The sequence below is a fragment of the Pocillopora verrucosa genome, chromosome 12 (assembly GCF_036669915.1).
Source record: "Pocillopora verrucosa isolate sample1 chromosome 12, ASM3666991v2, whole genome shotgun sequence".
Classification (NCBI taxonomy): domain Eukaryota; kingdom Metazoa; phylum Cnidaria; class Anthozoa; order Scleractinia; family Pocilloporidae; genus Pocillopora; species Pocillopora verrucosa.
Genome location: NC_089323.1, coordinates 2,676,321 through 2,695,490, shown reverse-complemented (window position 1 = coordinate 2,695,490; position 19,170 = coordinate 2,676,321). Strand labels below are relative to the sequence as shown.

Here is a 19,170-nt window from a genome sequence, read left to right as displayed (position 1 = left end):
ATTAATAATTTAATTTTATTAATGTTTTGTCCGGTGTATATCACTGTGACCTCAAGCCCATCGATTCTAGAGAGAGCGTGACATAAGCGCAAAGTGTCGTCACGTATTATGGGAGATCTTGATCTCGTTTCGTAAACGAAACTCTTCTTCCACGTTCCGAAAATATACAAGATTTATACTTTCTGTATCTTTTTTTAACGGAGACCAGTGAGCAGCTCAAAGAAAGACTACTTGGTGTTGTAACTTTTGTTTATTTTTTCCGACGCGTTTTGTCTGAGACTTCTTCAGGGATAATTACAACTAACATTGAACAGTATACATAGCACATTCGTGTCCGTAAGTATGACTTCCAGCGGAAGTGAATAATAACAGAAACATGTTGTAAACCGACGTAACAAGAGACGTCTTGTTATGAGCGCTACACTCAAAGCATTGTTTCTCATTTGCGACCGGAAAATATGATGAAATAAATCTTGTCTGTAATGTTACTCGTTTCAAAAATGTACCACTGTCAGCTGAGTGAACAGTAAATTACTCACGCTCGTTTATCGTAAATAAAACAAGCCGACAGCCTGAGAGAGGAAACATGTCACGAGACTGCCTTGCACCCACAGTATTAAACGCAATATCTTGGTTAAGAAAACGAACCGAGTAAGCGACCCAATCGTGCGACGGAAATAACAAGCACGTAATAAGGTAAGATTGAGGAAAGTAGTTGTTATTTCTGTTAAGACTAAGTCAGGGAATTTTGAAGAGCAGGCGTGTTTGTGAGTCGTCCATTCTGTTTTTTTTTTTTTTTTTTTGCATCTTTCAAGCAAGCAGAAGTAAGCGTTAGGTGAGCGCTATGAATGAAAAAGAAGTTATTCCTGCTCTATCGCGTGTTTTGAAGAGCATTGTTAAAGAGGGCCATGTTCATTTTAAAAAGGAAATCCAGCAATGCTGAGTGTATTGGCCATATTAAAGGGGAATTTCCCTTTCTAAGGCGCGTTTGACCTGTAAACATCACGCCACATTTCTCGAGAACAATCAATTCTTCATTGCTTAGGCATTTAGCATAGTAAGGGTCAGTTTAGAATTTCTGTGTGGTATGAATAGCTAGTCATAACACAACCACTCTCCGGATAAATTTCGAGTTGCATTCTCGCAGTTCGTCCAATAATCATTCAGATAATCAGTTTGTGCGTCTGCCATCATGATATTTCTCGCTCTAACTTGAAATTCGAGATAGGTGAGTAACAGTTTTCTTCAACTACACCTTAAGTTGTTCATTATAGCCACTGTGTGTTTGTCGACGAATCCGGTGACAACTTTTGGACGGCCAGAAGTCACGGTAAAGCGCAGTAGGGAGAATCTGATTTACGCGCAGATGATCGCTTTTTGTCGCTTAGGAATGTAACTTCACACAATTGTTCGCCTTTTCAAACAAATGAATGCGTATTTTCTCGTAATGAACAGCAAAAGGTTTATTAACGAACGTTTTGAGCCGCTTTTAGCAGAAATTAAAACGCAATCTTTTGTACCCTTCAATTTCCTGTTATCATCAATTGCGCAATAATTTGTTTCTTCGTGCTTGTCGTTCATGCCATGCAAGTTCGTAATCCCATTTATTTAGGATATCTCGTTGGAAGTTAAGAGGCGATCTCTCTAAGAGCGGTCCATGGCATTTCGCATCGGAAAAAAGTTTTCCCTCAAACTTTGCCCAATAAACTATTTTTGGTAACAAGTAAATAAAACCACATTAGTTTTTGGAAATACCTCAAAATAAAATTTTTAGAGCTCTCAAAAGTCAAAGCTGCAAAAGGCCCTTTTTTGACCTCTTGCGACATCGAAAATTTCAAATGTTGAATAGACCGGTCCTCGTATCACACCGCATGCAACAAAAAATATTTTGTATTCTTAAAGTGTGTGATATATAAGGTGTATAAAATGCATTTCAATTTTGATATTCGTTTATTCAGAGGCTCGTCATAATTTATTTAAAAACACTCGTTGGACAGCTTTCTGAAATTGGTTAAAAGTACTCTTTCTTTCTCGATTGATATTGCTCAAGTCCAGACCAGACCATTAAAAACTCCGCTTGATTTCTGCTAATAAGATGTTTGGCTGCAGAAAAATATAAAAACATCTTGCACTTATTGATTTTCTTCGCCGAGGTGACTTCGAACTTTTAGCGATATTGCAAGCGTGACAGCCGATTATGCAAATTAGTTCATTGAGCAAACTCCGACCTTTTTATGTGAGTAGCTCAATAAATCTTAGATTTTAACCATTTTAAGTAGAAAATATAGAAGGACAGAGCTTTAAACCACACCGATTAACACTTTAAGCATTTTAAAAGGCCAAAATTTGACAAATTTTATTATCTCGTGACGAAAGACGTCAACAACAACGTATCGAATATCATAATTTGATTAGCGCTCGCAAACCCCTTTTTAACTCGTGAATTGCGCGCATGCGCAAGAGCGAGTTATAGATACGATGTGGGGAATGGAATTCGCTCGCTCGCTCGCTCGCTCGCTCGATTGGTCGATTCCTGTAAACTTTTTTTAGATTTTAGGCTTTTGAGTGCATTTTATAGTTTTTGGCGAGCAATAAACAGACGAAATGGCGACCTTTGTTACTAAGAATAGTGGTGGGGTGAAAAAGAAGCCAATGATAATCTTAAAAGAGTTTTTTTTTTTCGTTTTAGTTTCAACAAGCGGCGCCAGCGACTGGCAGGCATGCAAGGATTCACACTGAAATAACAGAACAACCTTCGTTTTTCATAAAATTGTAATTTACAATCCTTGAACTTGAAAACAATCCGAAGATTCATTGAAAATATCACTTACTGCGAAGCGCTCGGAGTTTACAGATGTTCAAAAGCTTTTTCTGTTATAGCGTGAGATTAAAGACAAAATTGATCATTACGTTTCGTCGCGTGTGTTTTTCCTGTGTGAAGCAACAAAAGATGCCGGCGACTGACGAAATAACAAGTTAACAAGAAAATCAGATAACACCTAAACAAACAATTTTAGCTACCGATTTCAGTGAATTTTTAAAGAAAAATTTTCTTTTAAGTTTTTAAGACAATTTGAAGATTCAACATACATACAACAAAAGAAAAGAAGATTATTAACGCGGGAAAGAATGAAATTGTTACACACCACGAAATTGATAACTAGGCCTGAAATGAAATTCTATCTTGTTATTGATTATACGTTGCCTAGCACGTGACTTAAATCTACCCAGGCGGAGATCCAAAATGACGGTGGCAGGCTTGGCTTAATTATATCACTCAAAACTCGTACCCGTTTGTCTCATTTGATAAAGAGGGAATCGTTAATGTTTTCATTAAGACAGTATTGCCTTGATTTTCTAATATTTACAACGAAAGACAGTAAATTTCACTTTTCACCCACATTTACTTCCAACCTTTTCTTTTGAACCAGAAACAAAAATGATAGACGTTTAAAACACATGACATCATCCACCTTGTCAAATGTAATAGCATGATCATTTCAACTGTAATGCCTTCTTATCCCAACGTTACTTTGTTTCTTTGCTACATTAGCGAACACTGAACTACTGCTCGTACTCTAGATATGACAATCAACCACAAAATTCCCTAAACCAGATAACATTAAACATAATCTAAAAAATCATGTGTCAATTCACGAGTTTGCTCACAGAGCACTTTGATTTAAAAATTTGGCTTCTGTTATTTCATATTTGAGTTCTGATGGCTTACGCTATTCAAACCTGTATGAACATTTCAAAATTAAACTACAGGATTCTATTTAGTGTAACCGGCGATAACAGCACACACTAAATTCACCGTGACCAGTGACTCTGTCACGTAATTCCATCGTGTAATTGTCCTGAATACTTCTCACGTCTAAATAAAGCAGCGATTTCTCGGATTTCTCGCTGAAAGGGAAAAAATGATATTTGGTCGTCACATCTTTCTGCATAACAGTCTCTGTTCATAAGTTTGAAGAGTTCTTGTAAAAAAAGATATCGCATTCGCATAACAAGTAGACGTCATAACTAGATTGCATAACAACTGCACTCTGAAATCATTTCCTCCATTTTTGCAAGAGGTGCTGCATTTGTATCTTGCATTTTGAATGCGAGCTCAAAATGTTCGCATATGTCTCTTAGCATCTTGACTTTGAGACTAGACAACCTTGCTTCTCTTGCCAACGAGCACACATCATAGATATCAAACATGATTGGATGTTTCAATCTATCTCATCCATTACTGTGTTCCTCGCCTCTCTCAAACACCCTTCGTCTACATCAGACGCGGATGCTTCTATCAAGTGGTCGTCTGCGTCGGTGGCATCATCCGATTCTTGTTGTATTTTAGATTGCTGTTTAAGGCACAATCTCGAGAAGAAACCCTGAATCTGCATGTTGGATAACCACTCTGTTCTATCGAACATTCTCTCTCCATCTATTGTGCAAGCAGTTCGCATATCCTTTGCTACTTCTCTGGGTTTGGTTTCTGCCAGTGTCTCATCCGATATTAAATTTCTGTTTCAAGTACTGCCTGACGTTTTTCGAAAGCCGTTCACTTGCACCTCTCTTATGAAGAGCCCATCCCATGGGAAGCTTTGATGTACTTGTCAAGGGTTCTGTGGCCACTGCAACCAGTTCAGTCGAACTTTCACCTTCTAATGACAATGACTGAAAGTGATGAACCCACTACCTCTTCACTTTGTCATAAAGACTTTAAGTCATGCTCGCAGGCACAGGACTTACATGATGAACTAGCTAGTTCATATGGAAGTCAAGGTCGGCCTGCGTCTTAAAATCTTCATCGCAACCAGGTTCAGGGCATTGATAGGAACTACCGTCGTTGCTATCATTGCTTTCTCCTGCTGATGCAGTTCGTCGAGCAGTAGTGGGGAAAAATGGAATCTCCTTCACCAGATCCGTCATTTTTTCTGTGGAAAAATTGCAATTTTAATTTTACCGAATAAACTTTCCAGACCCAACATTAAACGCTCTCCAAACGCGCAGGCCCTCTTGTGTAAGTTGCTGAAAGTGGCAATCGTGATGTCCGAGCCCTCGTAGAGTTGATACTAGCTTACTGTTGTGATAGCAACCTGCTTCATCCGATCTTATAAAGGGCCTTTTTTATTCCTGAATTTCTTAACTTTATGGTGACAAAGAGATTTTCTAGGACTGACAGCACTGAAAACCAGTCTTTTTTACAGCTGTTAAGAAGGTCTACGTATCAGGTTACTTCCAGGCTTTCCTCCTGTCTTACAACAGCGCTACTCACATGCCAATTGATTTCCCTCTAGGGAAACCATTCTGCTTGCTTTTCCCGGAACTTCATCGCTGTGAACTTCATTGTCCAGTCAACTATTATAAATGCTTCATCTCCCTCCAAAGTATCGAAAATTTGCAGCTCGTACTGATCCTGGTTTCTGCTCTCAGGATATACCCTCTCCATTCAAAGGTCTTAACGGCAGCATTTTTTGCTTCATACAGATAGTCTTCCGCTTGAAACCTACCCAATTGCATTGTGTACTCAGAAATAGCGCCTTTTACTTCTTCAAGAGCACTCTTCAACATCTCACAATCCTCAAACTTCACGTTGTGACTGTGACTGCATACTTTCTGAACTTCAGTGTCACCAGCATAGCTCAGTGCAAAGACCCTACAGTGATCGGCACATTTGCTATCGTCCTCTTCGCAGTGATTACGGTATGTAGTCTTCAAATACAACTTGCTCTCTTGAAGCCTCTTCCGAACTTCTTTACACTAGTCCTTTTCTGCTCCCACGCTTTCCAATTCGTCTATAATTTGGAGAAAATCCTTGAAATCATCCGCTCCCTCAGCTGCAGTATCGTGTAAACCTCTATATAACACCATACATCTTAGAAATGGCCTTTGACTTTTGCAAATTGACAGAATACCGGCTCTTTAGCCCTTTGGAATCGCTACCAGGGTGTGTCGGATACTGGCACGCTGAACTTTGGCGCCAGAACTTACCATAAGTGTGCCTATGCTTTGCGCAGACCCACATTTTGCCATAACTGAGTCTTCTGCATCGAACAGGCCAGCCCTTGCAAAGATAAGCTCTCCTTCTGTGAAACTCTCTTTTGACAAATGGATTAAGCAGAGATGACTCTTTATTGAGTCAGTACTCTGAGGCAAGTTAAACAAACCGGAAACTCCTCGTGAGTCTTCTAACAAAGTTTCTGAAGAACGCGACTGAAAACAGGACTTCTTTTGGCGAATACCGCTTCAAGAATTTAATGTTATTAATCCCAAGCAAACCAGTACCGAAAGAGAAATATGAATTACAGCTAATATAATTACAGCTAATATAATTACGCACTTTACAGTATAGATATAGCTAATTGTTGGAAAAATGAGGTCACACGTAACGTAATAATTTATTTCCTCAAAAATCGCGTGGTCCTTTTCCACAAGAACTCCCTAGAGTTCTGAATAGAAACTTTCATAAAGACAGGTGTGCAGACAAAATTTCTCTTATTCCTGCCGACCAGAATTCGGATCCAAAAGGCGATGTTATCGCTGCTTTATTAAGAAGGGAGAAGCAAATGAGGATAATTACACATGTACAATTGAATTATGTGACAGTGGTCACGGTGTATTTCAGTGTGTGCTGTTATCGCCGGTTACACTAAATAGAATCCTGTAGTTTGGTTTTGAAATATTCATACAGGTTTGAATAGCGTAAGCCATCAGAACTCAAATATGAAATAACAGAAGCCAAATTTTTAAAAAGGGGTTTGCGAGCGCTAATCAAATTGATATTCGATACGTTGTTGACGTCTTTCGTCACGAGATAATAAAATTTGTCAAATTTTGGCCTTTTAAAATGTTTAAGGTATTAATCGGTGTAGTTTAAAGCTCTGTCCTTCTATATTTTCTATTATATTTTCTACTTCTAAGATTTATTGAGCTACTCACATAAAAAGGTCGGAGTTTGCTCAATGAACTAATTTGCATAATCGGCTGTCACGCTTGCAATATCGCTAAAAGTTCGAAGTCACCTCGGCGAAGAAAATCAATAAGTGCAAGATGTTTTTATATTTTTCTGCAGCCAAACATCTTATTAGCAGAAATCAAGCGGAGTTTTTAATGGTCTGGTCTGGACTTGAGCAATATCAATCGAGAAAGAAAGAGTACTTTTAACCAATTTCAGAAAGCTGTCCAACGAGTGTTTTTAAATAAATTATGACGAGCCTCTGAATAAACGAATATCAAAATTGAAATGCATTTTATACACCTTATATATCACACACTTTAAGAATACAAAATATTTTTTGTTGCATGCGGTGTGATACGAGGACCGGTCTATTCAACATTTGAAATTTTCGATGTCGCAAGAGGTCAAAAAAGGGCCTTTTGCAGCTTTGACTTTTGAGAGCTCTAAAAATTTTATTTTGAGGTATTTCCAAAAACTAATGTGGTTTTATTTACTTGTTACCAAAGATAGTTTATTGGGTAAAGTTTGAGGGAAAACTTTTTTCCGATGCGAAATGCCCTGGACCGCTCTTACAGAGATCGCCTCTTAATACTTTGAAAACTTGAAAGAGATTTGAAATTTCATAAACATGTAAATAAAAATACCGTGATATTATGATATCAAACGTGAAATTATTTCAAACTGTTTGCTGGCAAAGAAAAGTTTGTATCAATAAAGTGGAGTTGAGGTTTGAGAAAAACTAGGTTTTGACGCTATACCAAGCTTATTGAAGTGAATTTTTTGAAGGACTTTAAGTTCTAAGATGCACATTCATCCTATAACGTCACAATCTTCGATTTCTCGGTTTCCGCATTGTAATAAGATACAATTGTTTCGGTTGAACCTCGAGGGAGAAATCTGTTAGTTTTAATTACAAAGTGCTGGGAATTGGCATCCAAACAGAAAGCAGATTCAAAGCATACATCTTTATTCTAATTAAAGTAGAGATGAGTTTTCACCTTTTCTCAAGTCAATTAAGCTGTGAAGCCACTTTCCGTAATTATGCCGTTATGAGCAATTGATAGAGTCAGTGCGCATGTGCGGTTAAGTATTTATTCAAACGAGAATAACATAACCAAAGAACTTTTGACCTTTTCCTCTCACATATATCAATCGCTGTTTAATTTCACTTAATATGTATCTATGCTTGAACAAATTGAATCTTTCTCAGGATTGTGGTCGAGGATAGCTATCTCCAGAGCTAACGCCGATTATGGCTCTACAGCCTTTTACAAACGAACAGCTGAATTACTTCAAATTTGCCTCAGTTGTACTCAATGAGTTCGCCATTGCTTTGCGTCAGACGTTCAAATCCATGTGGGACAACAGATTTGGACATCGTCCCGGATATCAACTGTGGGATAACTCCACGGTAGTAAGAAATTTGTTTCTAGCTGAAGAAGGTGGAAAAAGCAAAGTTCCTACACACATCTCCTATGAAGAATGGGATTGTACCGCCCTGTTCCAGGCCACCATCTATGCAAGGTCCTTCGCTACGCCAGATAGCAAAGGTCATTACAAGACACTCAGTGAAATGTACGTAAGGCACCATAAAGTACCTCGTGGAAAGTTCCATCCATCTGTTGTGAGTTCAAGTGGAAATACAGCCGAAACCTTCGCTCTTGCGATTGATCAGCTTCGACTTTTACGAAACTCCCTTTGTCACGCAGACAGGTCAGAGATTGATAAACCAACCTTTGACCAATACGTGAAGCTTGCTAAAGAAGCATTCAAAGCTCTTGGAATCATAACAGATCCCGTTGATGCCATCGGTGGACTGACAGAGTCTGACTTTCCCACCAAAGAAGTTCGCAAATTGGAAGAAAGTCTTAGACAGGAGACCAGATCATACATCGAGTGTCTCGAAGAACTAAGATCAGGTGTCGAGTGTCTCGAAGAAGTGAAATCAGGTGTCGACAAATTAATAGCACAGGGGAATGCGATAAAAGAAAAAGTTGATGACCTCGCTTTGTTGAAGGGAGAAATAGATGATTTGAAACTAAACATGGATGAAGATCAAACAGGTATAAACTGATTAAAAGCTTTACAGAATTTTTTTATTAACAACAATTTAAGATGTAATATGGCAGTCTTATAACCATTAGCTTGGCAGGGAGGAACTGAAATGAAATAGCAGCGTTTCTGCTCTTTACTCTAGTAATAATAGTTCAACGGGGCAACTTCCAGTTTTCGCAAAAGTGCTTCGTACATGTCTTGAAAATCCTGTCTTCGTCCCTAAGATGATTTTATTCTATAATCAGAATACCACCTTAAACAATCTGTTACCTTTTATTTTAAAACAATTTGTTCAAGAAGTAAGCCGCAGCCACTATATTTACCGGCATCGTGACTCTTGTGGGATGTTGTTAAGATTACAACCTCACGGAAAGAGCAAGAAGCTCATGATTAAAGCTGTGTCCCTAAAACACGATTTCCACATTTTTAATGGTACAGTAAAATGTACTATTTATCATCATCGTTATTTTTCTCTCCAAACTACCGACATGAGCTCTTTCATGATTGTATCAATTTGCTTCTTTTAAGATTCAAGGCCATTCCTTCCACCATCAAATCTTCCTTCAAAGGTTCCACACTTCACTGGCCGTCAGAGAGAATGTGAAGACATCAGCAGTCACTTAACTTCCAAACGTTCCCGGATCGTGTCGGTATGGGGCTCGCCTGGTTTTGGTAAGACTTCTGTGGCAACTGAAGTCGGACATCGACTACAAACTGGTGGACTTCTCGTATACTTCTTCTCCATGAGAGGGCTTCTTTCAAAGGCCGATCTGACCACGCAGCTTCTGAGCTTCTTTAGAAGACACTCCACAAGAGATCAAATTCCTCAGCAGATGTCCATAGAAGAAGAACTTTTTCTCTTTCTAAGAGACATTTCAGGTGAATTTGTGATGATTCTTGACAATGCCGATGAATTACTCGAAAGTGGAGCACCGAATGTGAAGGAGGATTTCATAAACCTTCTGGAAGTCATTCTTAGTCAATTCAAGAATTTAACATTTCTTCTTACCACAAGGGAATCTCTTGAGTTTATGAATGTGCATTTTGAAGGCCATCAAGCAGTAAGAATAGGGCCATTACACGAGTCCTTCTCTCAAACCTTAGTCGGCGGATTACTTCCTAAAGCGACCGCGTCTGACTGCTCGAAAATTGCGAAAATCTGCGGGTTCGTACCTTTGGCCATGAAACTGTTGTGTTCTTCCATTACTGAAGATAATGCTCAGCCGAGTCAATTTTTAGATACCTTCAAGGAATCAATAGAAAGTAGCCTTTTCGAGCTATTGGACAATCCAGATTATCCAAGCTATCTGCGATTAAAGTTCCTATTTGAATCCTCTTTTCAGAGACTCTCTTTATCTGAAAAAGAAGCGCTGGTATCACTTAGTGTTCTTTCTGGAGATTTTAACCACTCAGTTGCTACAGCTGTCATAGGTGTAAAAACAACTCTGGAGGCCAAGAAAATCTTGCATAGGCTTCGGAGAAAATCTTTCCTCGACTCTAGTTCCAAACCTGAGTCATTTTTGATGCATAAGTTGATTCTGTCGTTTGCAAGAGGAAGGGGTCAAGATGAAATGAAAGAAACCATGCTGAACTCCAAAGCACGTTTGTCTGCATTTTACGTCTCTCTTTTCGACAAGCTAAATAAACAGTTTTTGACAGGACAATCCATGCAAGCATTTATTGATTTCTATGAAGAGAAGCAGAATATTATTCAGAGTCTTATGGAGAGCTGCTCCGATCCCAAGACATGTGACGTTTCATTTGGTGTCCTCACAAAGGCGGAAATCTTTCTAGATTCCCTTTTCTGGTGCGAGGGAAAAATTATCGACAAAATTTATGATCACGCAACTGAAAAAGCTCAGGCGTTTGGAGAGAGCGTGTTCTACAGTCAGTTACTGTTGTCCTTGGCATTCACCGAAGTGACTTGGGGGATACATGGAAGATCGATGACGCTGCTCTCTAAAGCCGAGGTCTTTTCTTTGTCGGTAGATGATAAAAGAAAATTCCTTTGTTATAAAGGCATCTGTCAACTGGTTTCAGGGAAAATAGATGACGGAGCTGAGAACTTACAAAAAGCTCTTTGCTTGGTGAGTGATAGCCCCGAACAACGAATTCTCAGAGTAATTGCACTGCAAATTCTTGTTACTTACTTTCTTTTCAAGAAAAAGAAAGCAACTTCTCTGGAGCTTTACACCACAGCCTTACATGAATGCAGAGCATTAGGAGACACAAGTCTCCTTGTTATTCCTCCAGTGAATAACAAAGAATTGGGAATGATCGAGGCAGATATGCCAAAGGCAGATGTTACAACCACTCAACCACTTAGATTAGAAATGATATGCGTTGTTAGTAAAGCGACGGAAATGTCCTCTGATTATGAAACAAAGCAAGCAATAAGCAAATCTGTACTAAGGATGTCAAATGAAATAGATAAACAGATCCTCCCACATTCCATTGGTTCATGGACCTTCCAGCGCAACGTCAATTCGACACTTAAAAATGTACTGAATAATCCTGAGGAAGCAACAAAGGTGTGTGACACATGGATAAATTATCATAAAATGAGCTTAAAACAAAGTGGAAAAGTTAATGCAGGAGATAAAGCTAAACCCAACAAACGTCTTGATTTAAATTGGCATCAAGAAAGACTACTAAGAAGCTATTTGGACCGTGGCTGCGCTATTCATCAGATGCAAAACTATCCTGGTGCCATTCAGTCCTTTCAACTTGCCCTCGACATTGCAATAGGACTCTTCGGGGAAAAACACCCAGACACAGCTCAAAGTTACTTTTCTCTCGGAGAAACACAACATGCCTCAGGCGACTTCTCGTCAGCAGTTACGTCTTTTCAGCGTGCTCTCAAGATTAGAACTAAACTCTTCGGGAAAGAACATCCAGATACAGCTCAGAGTTACTTTTCTCTCGGAGTAACCCAACACGCCTCAGGCGACTTTTTGTCAGCACTTCAGTCCAAACAGTGTGCTCTTGCCATAAGAGTTAAACTCCTCGGGGAAGAACACCCAGACACAGCGAAGAGTTACTTGTCTCTCGGAAAAACCCAGCACGCCTCAGGCGACGTTTTGTCAGCCCTTCAGTCCAAACAGCGTGCTCTTGACATTAGAGTGAAACTGTTTGAAGAAGAACACCCAGAGGAAGCTAAGAGTTACTTTGACCTCGGAGTAGCACAACATGCCTCAGAAGACTTTTTTTCAGCACTTCAGTCCAAACAGCGTGCTCTTGACATAAGAGTGAAACTCTTTGGGGAAGAACACTCAGACACAGCTCAGAGTTACTTTTCTCTTGGAGTAACCCAACATGCCTTAGGCGACTTTTTGTCAGCACTTCAGTCCAAACAGCGTGCTCTTGACATAAGAGTGAAACTTTTTGGGGAGGAACACCCAGACACAGCTAAAAGTTACTTTGACCTCGGAGTAACACAACATGCCTCAGGCGACTTTTTGTCAGCACTTCAGTCCAAACAGCGAGCTCTTGACATAAGAGTTAGACTCTTTGGGGAAGAACACCCAGACACAGCTAAAAGTTACCTTGACCTCGGTGTAACCCAACATGCCTTAGACGACTTTTTGTCAGCACTTAAGTCCAAACAGCGTGCTCTTGACATAAGAGTTAAACTCTTTGGGGAAGAACATCCAGACTCAGCTAAGAGTTACTTTTCTCTCGGAGTAACCCAACATGCCTTAGGCGACTTTTTGGCAGCACTTCAGTCCAAGCAGTGTGCTCTTGACATAAGAGTTAAACTTTTCGGGGAAGAACACCCAGACACAGCTGAGAGTTACTTTGACCTCGGTGTTACCCAACATGGCTTAGGCCACTTTTTGTCAGCACTTCAGTCCAAAGAGCGTGCTCTTGACATAAGAGTTAAAGTCTTCGGGGAAGAACATCCAGATACATCCGAGTATTACTTCTCTCTCGGAGTAACCCAGTTTACCTCAGGTGACGTTTTGTCAGCACTACAGTCTTTTCAGCGTGCCCTTGAAATCAGAATTAAACTCTTGGGGGAAGAAGAACCAAACAAAGCTTAGTGTTACTTTTCTCTCGGAGAAACACAACATGCTTTAAGCGACTTCTCGTCAGGAGTTCAGTCTTTTCAGCCTGCTCTTGAAATTAGAGCTAAACGATAGTTACTTTACTCTCGAAGTAACGCAACATGCCTCAGGCGACTTTTTGTCAGGACTTGAGTCCAAACAGCGTGCTCTTGACATTAGAGACTATTTGGGGAAAACATCCAGACACACCTCAGCGTTACGTTTATCTCGGAGAAACACAAATTGCCTTAGGCAATTCCTTGTCAGCACTTCAGTTCGATCAGCGCGCTCTTACAGTTTTTACAATTACAATGAAAGATTTTTCACTTCATTTCAACGTTTCATTGCAGTAACTCGATTAAAAACATTTCATGTGTCAATATGAGTTTATTTGAGATGAAGACAAGTTTACATTCACTCTATAATGAAAAAATAAATAAATTCCCGCAGAATGAAGGTCTCAATATCCCTGACTTCACTGCTTTTTGTTTTTGTTTACACCATAGTCTTGTTAATGTTCGTGTATCCAGCCCCTACACATGATAGCAAGATTTTACTCTCTCCTCCTGCTACACTGTTGTCGTCATCACTCTGTTGTGTTTGTATTTTGAACATCACTCCAAAAAATTCTTTTAGATGCCTTAAAAATTGAATGCTGTAAAAGAGTTGATGATAGTATTGAGAAAATTAAAAAAAATTACTGAGTAGAAGGAAAACAATAACATTTATAATGAACCTGCAACCACCAAGCCGTCTCTCCCCTCCCCACTTACTTTTCTCCATTTCTCCTTCCTTCCAACACTTTCCTTTCTTCCTGTCTATCTCACCTCTCTTTCATCTCCTTCTATTCTCCATCATCTCCCTTTCTTCCCTCTCTTCCTATTATCCATTCGACCTTTCCTCTCTATCTGAGCTGCACTCGTCTTCATTTCCCATCATCCTCTACACCTCACCTCCCTGCCACCCTGTCCCTCTCCTTCTTCCTATCTCCCCTCTCTTCTTTATCTTTTCCTTCCTCATCATCTCCTCTCCTTCTCTCTTTCCCTCTCCACCCCTCTGTCTCCCTCCATTTCCCCTCCCTCCCTCATTCCCTCCCTGTCCTCCTCTAAATTTCTCTCCCTCCTCCTGCCCCCCTGCTACCTCATTCCCCTCCACTGTGCCCTCCATATACCCCGTATAATGCTTCTATCCTCTCTCCATTCCCACTCCCTCCCTGTCTCCTCCTGTGTCCTCCATCATACTCCCTAACACTGCCTCTTCCCACTTTCTTTTTCAATCTCTCTGTTTCTCCTCCTTCTCCCTTTTCTCCTTTTTGCAATTGAATGAGAGCCAGACTGATGCCAAGCAGTTAAAAAAAATCTTTCCAAATAACACACAACAGATCATAACTCCAGCAAACAGAAAATTGTGTGAATTTATTTACTCTTTTCACTGAGAGACATTATCAACTACTTACGTATATGGAGTCAGTGGACCAGTGAGAATTTTAGAGACATCTCTTTGTCCCAGAATCATGTAAAGGAGAACAACACTCTGATGGCGAGAGTCAACACAGCCTCCCTATCAAAGGAGAAAGATAAATAATAATGGTGAGTCTCATTTCAGAATATACAGATATACTTTAATCATTGTTTTAAAAGCTAGTATGAGTGTAAGCCTGATCACCAGCTGCCAAGAGCTCTTAATGAAGTGCATTTTGATTGAGTGTCGTACATCCAAAACTGAAAGCAATCACAGTAGCCAACCAGAATAAAGGAACATATCATGAGCTAATGAAGGATCCAAGTATAAACAAGGAAACTGACCAAAGCAGGAAAAACCTTACCTTGTAAATTTCTTCAAGTAACATTTCAGCTGCCTGTTTGCCAAGATCCTCAGGGACAACTGGCTGACCCTCCCCTACTGGGGTAGATGATGTCTGAACACTTAGCATGGCACCAGTTGTTGATTCTGCAACTAATGAGATCCCAAACCCTGGTGACCTGGAGGAAGACATTTTTAATCATAATTATCATTAATCTGATGACTAATGATGTACCATGCTTATGACAAAAGAACACATTGCATCTCTGGTTTTAAGAGACTCTGAAAAGCTTGCTTATCGTAATATCACCAGCACAACAGAAGTGCACTGACTCAGTTGCATTAGTAAATCTGGGCACGAGATCTAGCAAGTGTTACAACTTTGCCTCCTTGGACAAGACACCTTACTCTCACAGTTCCTCTCTCTGCTCAGGAGTATGAATGGGTACTGATAACTTCTTAAGTAAATCTAAAAAATGCTGAGGGCAGTTTACAATGGATGGTCACCCCTTCCAGGGGAGGGGGAGGAGTAGTAAAACTTCTCATAAATTTTGCCACTTTGGATATTAAGAAATATGGTTGTCGTCTTCTCATGAGCACAGAATAAAGAAAAAAATTCTGAGTGCCCATGAGGAATTGAACCTCAAACCTTCAGATTCCACACTCTCATGCTCTACCACTGAGCCACAGAGACTCTAAGGCCCATTATGAATTTCATATATGACACATATTCTGCACTCTGCTAGGATCAGCAATGTTGATAGCACCACATTTTGTAAATAGAAGAAGAAACATGGTAAGCTTTATGCTCAATAAGGAAATATAGAAAGATAATTTTTTGTCTTGCTATGGATATTTACTGCATGAATTGTGGTGAAACATGCTGATTCCCCGGTAAAAAAGTTAAAGGTTTGTTGTAAAATAACATACTTTCCAGATTGACCTCCTTTGCAGTGATCTGTATAAATGTAGATATCGGACACAAACTGGTTCAATACACCACGCACTGCATCAACCACCCTATTACAAATAGCTGGAGAAACTCTCATTTTAAACTTGTTTAAAGTTTGGTTAAGAAAAACCAATTTTTTTCAAAAAAAAAAATAGTGGTCTATGTGTAATGGTCTCTGTAACAGCAAAAATGTTATCACAAAAACTTGAAATATCTTTTATTGAGACAGCAGCAATACTAGTCGTAGAAGTAGTAGGTTGAAGCTAATAACATAAATTATTTAAGAGAACTTTGCCAAGAGCAACTTTTGGTAAACTGACTTAAAAAGTGATAACACATAAATACAAGAGGACTATGAAATAACATGCAGTATGGAAATGTGAGAAAAGGTGTGCCTGACAAGGAAAAACGCTAACAAATTTAACAAAAAACACTGACAAGGGGGTATGAAAAATACAAAGAATGAAATAAGTCCAAACAAATTACATGAAGAATAATCAGCAAGCACTTTGATCTTGCAGTCCCTGTAATATAGCTATAACACTTATACCAAGGGGAAAAGTAAAGGATACGCAAGGCCTCTTATTCTTTTTATCTTACCAGGATCTGTGAATTGTAATGGCCGCAAGTTTCTCCTCACAGGACAAGAGAATACCACCTCCCCTCCTCCCTCTGGAGGTGCTCCCCTTTTCACAATCTGTGACAAAAAAAGTCAATGAAATGATAATACATGTATTTCATAATTTCTGAACAGCTATGTACATTAATTGCAACAAATTATAAAAATCTATTAAAAAGGAAAAGAGTTAAAATCCCACGGGATTGTTTTGGACACCAACTTTGCCCCAATTCAATTGTTTTGGTAAAAAATACCGCCCCTGCAATGTTCAGTAAGAATGATCTATTGCAGTCCTCTTTCCTCTACTAACCAGAAAAAAGCACTTTCACATTACTTTTTAACTCAATATTAATTATTCAAAGACACATACTTCATCTTTGTCTTCATATAGTGAATAACTTTTTATCCTAAATTAAGGGGCACTATATGAGGTATCTAGATGTGCCTCTCCCCTCTGATTTAATATTTAAATGTACAGAATTAGAATTGCTTAGCTATTATGGTGACCTTGTTGATTACATGACTTCAAAAACTCATTAATAATTCATAAGCCCATTAACCTATCAAATGGTAGATAATACATCACGTGCAGTAACTTTATATCGATAAACCTCATCCTTATTAGTATGCGGTGTTTTATCAGATGTAAAGACACTGCACGTGACTTATGAATATTAATCAATTATCAACACAGAAACTGACACAACAAATGGTGGGAACATATTTAATGTTCTTTCAACAAATTTCACACAGTAAATTTACTTTTGCACCAAATTAATAGTACAGTTGTGAAACACACATCTGGAAAAATTCTCATTTTTAGGCTTCCGAAAAGCTCTGGAACAGGACGCCATGTCCTCTTCGGTAAGTAGAAGAAAAGTACAAAACATGTGTGAGATTTTATTTTCTTGCATACTAATTTAATCCCTAATGTTTTTCTCGTATGCTAATTTCTAACGTTCACAAAAGCATAATTGTTATGAACTCTCTTGACACACGCTTTTCCAAGAATGTTTTTGAAGCTGTTCAAAAAACTCGCAGCACATGTTTTATTGGGTCAAAAACCCGATAAAACACTCCTGCTCGTTTTTTAAATATTACTTAAATTACTACTTCATGGAGTAGAGATATATTCAACCATGTTGAAAGGGGCAGCTGAGTCATATTATTTAACTTTCTTTCCAGCTAAGTTAACCGATGGTACAATTAATGCATGACTCGATCTTTTGCATGTGTTAAAATTCTTCTTGGAAAATCATTAATAATGATAATAGTGATAATTACATTCATTAATAATAGCTAATGATACCTTTAAATCTAGCCCTTCATCATCTACCACAAACTTCTTTACCAGAGGGAGAGTAACTGTTTTAATGATGTCAACCTAAAATAACAGCATTCAGCAATCATCAAATTCTAGGAAAGACACATTTCTCAGAAGTAATCTAATTATGGACCTTTATATGAGCTCATTTTCCATCTTGTTTTTTGTCTACACTATAAGATATGAAATGAGAGTTTTTACAAAACAGAGAGAAACTGGAAAAAAATCAACACAAATCAGAATTACACATTTGATCTTTTTTGTATTTACCTGTAACTCTTTACAATCTAACATTTGCCATACTCTTTGATTCTCTATACATTTGCTTTGATGATGACAAGAAGAATTTGTGTAACAATCAAAGCTTCTTATGTTGGTGATCGTTTCTGTTATTCTCATGATCTTCTTGAATTATACAGCAGTGTACTTTAAGGAGAAGTTAGAAGCTAATCACTCTGAGAGCTTAAAGGGTCAATTCTCTGCAATAAAAAAATGTAACATTATTTCTGGCTTACTGTTGGATCATGTCTGTCATTTGTTATTCCTTTTAGAGTAAGTCTGATAGGTTTCTTGCAAAATGGTGCCAGCAGTACCACTGCTTCTAGGTAATAACCAATGGATCTTTGAGGATTACAGTCATGGTCAATGGTTCCTCCAGTTAACAGGCCAGGTTTATAAAACAGCATTGTACCTTTGGAAAAGGAAACAGAATAACCAAACATATGAATAATATAGCTTTAATAATGAGGTCCCATTAGGAAGGAGGGGGGGAGGGGCAGGTGTCCCCTATAGTATTAATGTTTAGCTTAAACATCCTGTATCCTGTTACTTCCTGTAGTTTCTATCCTAAAATTCAAGTACATCCTGGAATATCTATTTTACATATCCCTTTAATTTTTCCTTAAGTATCCCGTATCCTTATAACCTTTAGCAAAATATTCCGTATCCCAATAACCCCTAATAGGACCTCTATAATGGACATTATCTGGCCGGGCAGTGCTATCATTCATTAAAATCTTGTAAACAAATAACCAAAATTATCTGATCAATGATCTGAAGACTTACCTGTTTCATTAATTTCTATTCGTGATCCGTTTGTTACCTTGTCCAGGAGCCGTAGAAAACTTGCTTCAAAATCTTTAAAGGGTTACATAGACAGCAAAAATTCTCAAATTACACGGCAAAACACGAAGCATATTTTATATAAGTTTTTTGCAGCTGAAGTCAGCAGCTGAAAAGGCTGTGTTTTCTATAAACAGTTCAATAATGGACGCACCTTTCAGCCCAGGATCGTCTTCAACAGCTCTTATGTTTTTTATTTTCACTGATTTACCGCTAAGCGTCGCCAAAAGAAGTCTTTGTCGGAAAAAATTACAACCTTCGTATGTCAAATCAGCCGCCATGTTGAAAAACGCA

At 38.7% G+C, this 19,170-nt stretch overlaps 3 protein-coding genes across 4 annotated transcripts in view; 2 read left to right on the top strand and 1 right to left on the bottom strand.

Annotated features, from left to right (window-relative positions):
- Positions 1–19,170, top strand: part of LOC131783209 (uncharacterized) — a 227,665-nt gene that overhangs the window by 18,805 nt on the left and 189,690 nt on the right. The gene's annotated exons all lie outside the window — the stretch shown is intronic.
- Positions 612–13,508, top strand: LOC136277517 (uncharacterized). The gene is made up of 3 exons (XM_066159824.1): positions 612–696; positions 8,166–9,018; positions 9,539–13,508. Exons 2-3 carry the CDS (start codon positions 8,208–8,210, stop codon positions 13,051–13,053), a joined length of 4,326 nt encoding a protein of 1,441 aa, XP_066015921.1. The 5' UTR covers positions 612–696; positions 8,166–8,207; the 3' UTR covers positions 13,054–13,508.
- LOC136277519 (RNA 3'-terminal phosphate cyclase-like protein) lies at positions 13,438–19,163 on the bottom strand. 2 transcript variants are annotated; one of them, XM_066159831.1, is made up of 9 exons: positions 19,031–19,163; positions 18,820–18,891; positions 18,270–18,445; positions 17,740–17,814; positions 16,362–16,508; positions 15,790–15,914; positions 14,882–15,038; positions 14,513–14,616; positions 13,438–13,711 (listed from the first exon to the last, which is right to left on the bottom strand). In XM_066159831.1, exons 1-9 carry the CDS (start codon positions 19,155–19,157, stop codon positions 13,552–13,554), a joined length of 1,143 nt encoding a protein of 380 aa, XP_066015928.1. In that variant the 5' UTR covers positions 19,158–19,163; the 3' UTR covers positions 13,438–13,551. The 2 variants fall into 2 exon arrangements, with proteins under 2 accessions (XP_066015928.1, XP_066015927.1); XM_066159830.1 differs by having other exon boundaries at positions 15,790–15,892; positions 16,412–16,508.